Raw genomic sequence first — 8,887 nt, 5'->3', positions numbered from 1 at the left:
TTGTTTTAATAGGAAAAAAGTTTCCATGCCTCCTAATTTTTTTATGAGTATCAAGAAATGACTCGATCTCATCAGAGAAATTTGGGTCGAATTGACCCAATTAATAAATGAGTGGGATTAGAGTTGGGTTTTATATTTCCTTTATTAGACATGTTAGGTATGGGTTGACGCATAACCCACCAATGATCTGCAAAATGATTTGTTTAATTTTTTTTTTTTCTTAAAACTTTTTATTTGTAGGTATAAACCACTTATTTTTTTATCAAATATTTTAAATTTTATAGTCAAAAAGTTCTAATATAACTTTTTTACTATAAAATTTAAGAGTTATGATGGCTGCTGGTTTGCTGTTTTGGATTGGGTTATTGGTATCTTGTTTATTTTTAAATGTATTCTCACTTTTTAGTTTGTAAGTTTTTTGTTTGTAGGTTTCTTGGATGGAAGCTTATTGACTTTCTTTATTCGGACACTCAAGCCAATTTTGCTATCTACGGATCGATCATCTCTTTTTGCAGGAAGTACGTGCTAAATTGTTATCACTTGATATTTCGTTTTTGGGTGCTGTCCTCCTGCAGCCCTAGTTTGTTATTAGATAATTTTGTAATTTTTAGCATAAGGAATCACCAGCTTTTAGGTTTTATTTTGTAGCTCTTCTGAGCATTAGAAAGCCGGAGGTTCCTTTTATGGACATTGTAACCATGTTTTTGATATTAACGCGTAGATGCCACAGTGGTTCCTTTCATCCAATTAATGTTATGTTCTAAGGCATCTCATTATCTCTGAAAAGTACTAAAATATGTTATTGAGTAGCTTTATTTATGAAAGATCCAAGTCATTTTGTTTTTTAAAATATTATAAAATCAAATTTAACTTCACACATTACAATTATTATTTATTATAATATAGCTTATCATTTTATGGCCTATTTAGTCCTTATGTTTTCCCTATTAAAGTCATAAGGTATTATCCCTATGTTTTTTAAATTTTGCATATATTATACAATTCAGCTTGGTCTGTTGATTGAAAGCTTCTGTATACTTTAATTTGTCTAAATGTCCCAAAATAATAATTTATATATTGATTCTTTACACTAATGGGCAACAACCAATAATATATTAATTAAATAAAAATATAACTCAGAGTTTCTTCAATGCATGTTACTCAGAGCAAAAGAAAATACTAATAATATTGTAATATAATCTGTTTGATTGAGATCTTTATCTCACATTATGAAGCTGATTGCAAAAAGGAAACTCATTTTATAATTTTCATATCAAGAAGTGCACCAAGATATTCTCATAAAGAAGAGATCTTTAACTAGGCTGTCAAAATCGGGTCACGGGTCGAATTCGGGTCCAACCCGAAACTGACCCGACCCGATTTGAGTATGTTTTACTAAAGTTTTTTTTTTAATTTGATTTGTTTAAACCTAAATCAAATTAAAGTATGATTTACTTCAATTAATTTAAAATAAACCAACTTTAATTCAGTTTGAGCAAAATAATTTATTATTTTTTGGAAATAACATTTATTTATTTCATAATAATATTTTAAAACCCTCCTAAATCAATTAAAAACGGATCACACCGATTTAATTTCAGATTTCTGGGTCAACCCAAACCTGACCCGATTTTACAAATGGGTCAAACCTAACCCGAATCCAACCCGATTCGTGCTTGGGTTGACCCAAATCCAAAATTTTTGGGTCAAATTCAAGTCAAATTTTCGGGTCGAATCAAATATTAACAGCCCTATATTCAACACAGAAGGTGAGATATAGAAACGATAGGTTATGTACTTGAGAAGAATGCATCAGCAGTTGAGAATTTTATGGTCCTTTGAGATAGTCCATATTTGAAGTCATGTACTTGCTAACTTTCTGCTCAATTTTGCTTTTAAAAAAAAAAAGAGGATCATCAGTTAATAACTTTCATGCTTCGAATGCTTTCCCTGAATCAATTTGAACATAACAGTAATTTCTTTACTGTACGCATCACAACATGCCATTTAGACTTTCATGCCAAGAAGTGTGAAGGAAAGATCCTATCAAGTAGGGACAGAACAAATAGCCATTTATCCTAAGTCTCTAAAAGCTCACAAACCATGATAATGTAACAGATCTTACAAAATTTGATATTCCACTAAGCTTCCTTACTTTCATTGGTACTCTCTTGTTCCAATTCCCCACTGCCTTCATCTGATTCAGTGGATTCATCTTCTTTAGGCTTTGCAGGTCCCGGCCCTGCTGACACCTTAACCATTGATGGACGCAGAAGCCTCTCTCCAAGCTTGAAACCCTTACGGAATTCTTGTATTATGATCCCTTCTTCAAACTCCGCCGAGTCTTCTCTCATTATTGCTTCATGAAGCTTTTACACAATAGATATCAAAATGAGAGAATTCCAATGGTTTAAAGGGAATAAATGTAACTTCTTCTTAAGCGGGTAAGAAAAATTAAAACTTTATGTATTGATATACAACAACAACAACATCATCATCATCAAGCTTTTATCCCACAACGTGGGGTCGGCTATATGAATCTTTTTTCTCCATTGAATCATACTAAAAGTTAAATTATCGTTTAAATCTAATAAAGAAAGATCATTTCTAATATTTTCTAAAAAAGTCATTTTAGGTCTGCCTCTACCTTTCTTAACATAAGTCAAATCTAATACCTCTACTTTTCTAACCGGATCATCGGAAGGCCGCCGTTTTATGTGACCGAATAATCTAAGGCGACTCTCTCTAATCTTATCTTCTACTGGAGCTACTCCAACCTTTTCACATATATGTATTGATATGAAAAATACAATTCATGAGAAATTAACTTACCATGGGATCAAATGCACTGCCAACAGTTTCAACGGCTACAACACCTAGGGAGGTTAGAATCTCCATAAACTGTTTATAAATGCTCTGGTAACTACTATTAATCTTCTCTTCTCCCTCTGTCTCGGCCTTGATCTGAGCTTTGGCTCTTTCAAAATTATCCAGAACTGGCAGCAAGTTCTCTACAACTTCTCCCTGTACGTTTTCCATTAGTGACAACCGCTCCCTCTCTGTCCTTTTCCTGAAATTGTCAAAATCAGCACTAATTCTTAGTATGCGGTCTTTTTCGACTACCAACTCGTCTGACAAGGAGGTAACTTTGTCCTCAAGAGAGTTCCTCTCATCTTCAATGGACTGAAAGAAGGTCTCTAGTTCAGCAACTTTGGATTGATCATTATTTGCCAAAGCTTCCTTGTAAAATTCCAAGGAAGCAATTACAGCTGAAGGTAACCTATCCTCAGAAAAAGGAATGCTTTCATCACTTGAGCTGTCATAATCTAGGCCATCAGCAACAGTAGGTTCTTTTTCAGATTCGTCCTGCAAAATGAATTTGAAAGACAGACAAGAACAAATGAGAAGTTTGTGGGTGAGGGAGGTTAAGCTTAAATAGAGTAGAAATGCATACTTTAATATGTTATACCAAAAGATTTATTCGTCTATGCTTACATGTAATAAACCTTAAAAATAAATTCATCTGTGTTGTTGTTCCTCTTATTTCTCCTAATCCAACATATTATAGAAGTTGATCACATATAAGAAATATTACAAGCCAAGCAGTATGCATCTGCTTAGAACCCAATCTGAAATTCTATAAGCATCGATTACCCTTTAAATGGTACCATATAGGAAAAGTTTGCTCTGAATTGCCCAAGTAGGAGAACTTTGGTTGTTCTCTGTGGACAAGCAAATGTGATTCAAAAGAGATTATGGTCAAATAGAAGGGACTTTATGGAGATTCAGGAAAAGAAAACTATATGCATCACGCACTGTCCTATGAAAATTGAATCAGAAAGGCAACAAAATTGAACTCAACTATCGTATACGCATTATTAACAGACTAGCAATCCTACTGTCTTAGAGTTTATTTGGGATAGCTTTCTTAATATTTTCTAAAACAATGTTTTAGTTAAAAACAATTTTGAATTAGAATTTTTTTACTAAAAAATTATTTTAAAAAGTAATGAAAAAGTTGTCCCAAACGAAACCTTAATATTCTCCCGAACAAACATAAATTAGCATTTATTTCCATAAGGTGAAGCAAAAATTTCATGAGAACGTATGCTGAAATTTATTGGGAAACATGGTCAAAACCCGGTGAGCAAGCAAGAAAGAAAGGTTGTCCGCCACATAAGTGATTGATGTCGCTCTAGAAGCAGAAGACCATCCCTAGTAGTTGACTGTTTATTTCCTGTTGAAAAGGAAACAAAATCAACAGAAAAACCAGAATAAACTTGTTTCCTCCCTCCCCTTGCTTCTAAAAATGGACAAAACTTTCTTTGTCCGAACCCCAGCTCTATTACTTAAAATTTGACCTGGTCCGCGCCATACACCATTAACCTAGTGATCTTGAGCCCAAGGTCTAAGAAGAATCTCATGCGTGGGGAGTTTCTTTATCAAACAAGCTGCAGTACTGACAGAGGCATGTTCATTTGAAAGAGGAAAAGCACATCCTTCCAACTAAGTAGGCTATCGCTAATATATATATCTATAATGTAAAGGACCACCTGCAAATTAACTAAAGAACTTTTTGGTCTTCATCTATGGAGAGATCATGCTTCGAGAAATAGAGAAAAGCATTATCAATACACAAATATAAATTTCCCTGGAATCTCTCTGAGTTTATATCCATCATTATAAGAATTGGGTTGAATTTTTGTTGGGAATGCTTGGAAGAATCTTGAGAGCTTCTTGAGCTCTTCTTACAAGAGAGAGAGGGAGAAGAGGGAAGAAAGACAGATTTTGGGAGGAGGAAAACTATCCTAAGGCTTTATTCAAAATTTCCCCCAAATTAATACATCTTATACAATGCCTATATATAGGCATTTACAATATTGTGATGTCTTGTGTAATAACCTAAACTAAACTTGGGCTAATCCTAACAATTTTTCCCAAGCCCCTTCTCGTCAATGAACTCTTGATGCCTATGAAGCCTGGAGTGCAGTTTGCTCTACATATTCATACCTTCCATTTCTAAGATGTTTAGATATTTCAAAACTGCTAAGAACTAGCGAGGGAAATTATGATGACTTTTCCTAAATGGATATCAAGCAAAAAAGAAAATCGTTGAGCAACAAAAGGAAGTCATGTTCTCACTCTCACCCTAGATCTTTTCAACAACATGGAATGCCATTAATTTGCTTTTCCTGTTCTCATGAGCAGAAGGGTTAAGAAGAGAGAAAGAGGTCAAAACATCCTTCATAGTTGAAGTTCAATGGACAAAATTGGTGGTGCAGAATTTAATAAGCATTTCATTCTCCAAACAATAAGAGGTTGAGATTCTATCAGGGAATCCATATAATATGCAACATGTTTGAACTTGTTATTACTGTGATTTCACAATCTAAAGTGGGAATTCCACTCTTATATTCACTATCATCATAGGCATCTATGCACCTTCACTCTATCAACACCCAAGGACAAAACGATTTTAATCTTGACCTTCATTCTCTGGCAGTAAAAAATAGCTTCACTTAGCTTGATCATTCACTCTCTCTTATGCACTTTTACTATCTTCATATGGATCTATTCACCTGCACTTTCTAGAAACATCTAAGGATGAAATTGAAAACTTAGTTACAGTACTCATTCTGCTTTTCATTCTTTTTTTCTTCCAAAAAAGGCCAAAAAGGGCCCGTTCTCCATTAGAGCAAGCACGCCCTTTTCAACTATTTGTTCACACTTGTTTATGCCTTCATGAGTAAGCAATATGTGAAGCTCACAATCTTCATGAAAGCTCAAGATAATACTACTTGAAAGTGAGCACTAGAACAGCATATGGAACAAGCTTTTCGGAATACATACGGACATGAGGTGGCATGTAGCTGAGATTGGCAAAGGCGATCAGCTAACATGTATTGGAATAGAATAATAGCTCTCATTTGAGTTGGGTCTTTCTTCAAGGTGTTTGTACTTAACCTAACCACTCCATGTCTCCCATGCTCTTTAATAGATTAGATCATGTGATTCTTCTTGAATTACCAGTGGATTCCCTCTGTCCATTTTGCCATTTTCATGGGGAAAGAATGGCAAATCCATCAGAATGAAGCATGATAGATGTGTGAGAGACCCTGATGAAAAAATAAATCTTCTATTTGCCTTGTTGTGTAATCTTCTAAATTTTATTGTATGGGGCAGCAAGGTTCTCTCTTATGCCTGAACCCAATATCAATAACCAGTATAGCATTTATATTCAAACTTGTATGAAGATGGGGAACTAGGGTAAATATTTTGTTCAAATGACAGACTTGCTTGAGAAAATATCATCAAAATCATTTACTGTTTCCCGGCAAGACTAACTTAAAGATATTAACAACATAATTGAACTTTCTCGAGCTCAAGATTGGCTTATGTTCAGCACAATATAAAACCAACTTAGCCGAACAAGATCATAAATTGATCAAACTTAGCACATTTCACCCTAAGGAACTTGGATTCCACATGGACATTAATCGATGCACGCTCATAACACGCAAATGCATGCACCAAATGCAATCAATAAAAAAGAAATTTGCACTATGTCCACCAAATTCCCACCAGCATGTGTGGCATATCTATACAAATATTCTCATGGACACATTATGTAGCCAGATTAATTCATGCTACTCAAATAGCACAGGAGTAAGCTCTCTCAGGGCATCTCCAACCGAACTTCAAACGCTTGAATGGCGCCGCTCGCGAGCTCCAGCCGAATAGAAAAACTTCCGCTATTTGATTGCGGGTGAACAGTGGGACGCCAATATAGACGTTGCACTGTTCATCTCTGTTATTTTTTTGTCTCTATCGAACTTGCCGAAGAAACGCGTGAAAAAAGAGAACGACCGTTACCTTCGCAAAAGAGGGCAAAATGGAGTTCGATTGGAGATGAATCACGACATTTTTTAGTTTCACTGCATTTTGGAGTGAAAAATGAGATTTTCGGTTGGAGATGCCCTCACTGCTTCTCTTGGTTTAATTTTACAATCAAAGATGAAAATAAAAAAGCTTTCCAAACTTAGCTTGCAAGTGTGGGTGTCATTGAATGGCATGCCAGTAAGTATTTTTTCTCCGCTCAATGAACAGTACACTGTGCATTACACACAAAATCTAATCGTAAGGGGGAAATAAGAAATTTTGGTTTGTCTCTTGACTGATAACACCTTATACTAATTCACAGCTCATCAATTGTCCCAGCTATGGATCTTAAGAATTTACACAATGATGGAAATCTTGCGAGGGAGTAAAAAGCCTTTGAGTTACGAGTTCGAGTAGTAAACAAAAACCCCAAAATAAAAAGAGGATACTAATTTTTTGGCATGCCGTCCACACACTCACATAACAGGCATCCTACTGTTATATAGAAGAGGGTTTACTCAATCCAGAATTAGGAATAAAAAAACTTGCCAGAGCAACTCCAATTTCCAAAAAGAAATTGAACTTCTAAGCAACTCTAGCCATGCACATGAAACCCCCCCACTCTTCCAATTCATAGTCCAAAATGTGGCAATAATCAATTCAATACCCCTTTTACAGTTCAGACCTTTTATCAGCATTTAAACAATCAACCCTTGATTCCAGAACAATCCAATGTAGCATTTTTCTCCTCTTATTCGTAGAGTTATATAAAAGAATTATGGAAATAAATTCAATTCAGCCTATATATAATGAGAAGAAGAATCTAAACAATACAGCGAAGGGAACAGAAATTCAAAGAAATACCTGCAACTCAGTCTCTTCTACATGCTCAACCTTTGAGACTTCTCCGGAGGCAGCCGAAGGTGAGAATGAAGAGAAGAGAAGATGCTTAGATCGGTAAGAAGAAGCTTTGATACGAAGAGGCCTCACTGCTGCTTTTTCCTTGATACAAAGACCTTGTAGATTTCTTCGAGTCTCCAACGACGCCATATCGATGCTAGAGAAGGGAAGAAGAAAAGCCATGAGAGAGAAGGAGAGAGAAGGAGAGAGAGATTTGGAGGAGGTTGCGATGGAACGAAACTAGAAAGCGCTACAATATGGGAGGAGGGCGTCGAGATTGTAAGAGATGGCGGAAGGTTCCTCTTCACTCTTCAGCCGTCCCATTGGGGCAGGACAGAATAAAAAACCGGCCCAGGTTGGAAGTGAACCGCCGGTTTACTCTGGGGTGCATATGTAAATATATATTTGCAATTTTGCACAGATGTTCCTTGTTTTTTTCGAAATATTTATTTATCATCTAAATTTTATTTATTATTAAACTAATATTAAGATTTTATAATTAATCATTAAGTTAATAAATTTTCGAAAAGAAACGAATTGTAATCTGATTACCCCGACTTGTGGGACGAATTAGCCATCTGTAATTTGCAAAACACTAGTGGAACTTTTCAACTGGGCGAGGCTCCGTAGTTTTTTCCCTTTTTGGGTTCTCCACGGAAAAATTATGGTGTTCGTATTCTCTTTTCTGTTTGTGTGCTGAATACTCGTACAACGCTCGAACGCGAATTTACAAACTCTACCGCCGTGTATATTCTAACACGCAACAAATCTTAAGATAATAAATTTTCGAATGAATCAAGAATAAAAGACGATATTCACACTGCTTAGAAACACTTTTAAAAGATTTATAAATATATAAGTTTTGAGTGTTATAAATTTATAATTGTAAATTCTATTTAATTTCATGATTAAAGAAAATAAATAAATTCTCTCCTCTCTCTCCTTTATTATCTTCTCAAATTCTCCTTCTCCCTCATTTGTTGGGGAAAACAGAATTACAATGCTTTTGTAAAATTCTGGAGTAGTATATTAGGATATTATAACATAATAAGCTAATATTATAAAGCTAATTAAGTCAATTGTTTCATTTTTAACATAAAATTCATAT

General features: G+C 35.0%; 1 protein-coding gene across 1 annotated transcript; it reads right to left on the bottom strand.

Moving 5' to 3' along the window:
- Nucleotides 1-1,916: 1,916 nt before the first annotated feature.
- On the bottom strand, nt 1,917-8,123 carry LOC110093414 (protein GrpE). Its single transcript, XM_020818294.2, has 3 exons — nt 7,744-8,123; nt 2,833-3,366; nt 1,917-2,369 (listed from the first exon to the last, which is right to left on the bottom strand). Exons 1-3 carry the CDS (start codon nt 7,960-7,962, stop codon nt 2,142-2,144), a joined length of 981 nt encoding a protein of 326 aa, XP_020673953.2. The 5' UTR covers nt 7,963-8,123; the 3' UTR covers nt 1,917-2,141.
- Between the last annotated feature and the right edge of the window lie 764 nt (nt 8,124-8,887).

The sequence above is a fragment of the Dendrobium catenatum genome, unplaced genomic scaffold (genome assembly GCF_001605985.2).
Source record: "Dendrobium catenatum unplaced genomic scaffold, ASM160598v2 fragScaff_scaffold_1038, whole genome shotgun sequence".
Classification (NCBI taxonomy): domain Eukaryota; kingdom Viridiplantae; phylum Streptophyta; class Magnoliopsida; order Asparagales; family Orchidaceae; genus Dendrobium; species Dendrobium catenatum.
The sequence above is the reverse complement of the archived record's forward strand: the minus strand, read 5'-3'. Positions and strand labels throughout refer to the sequence as shown.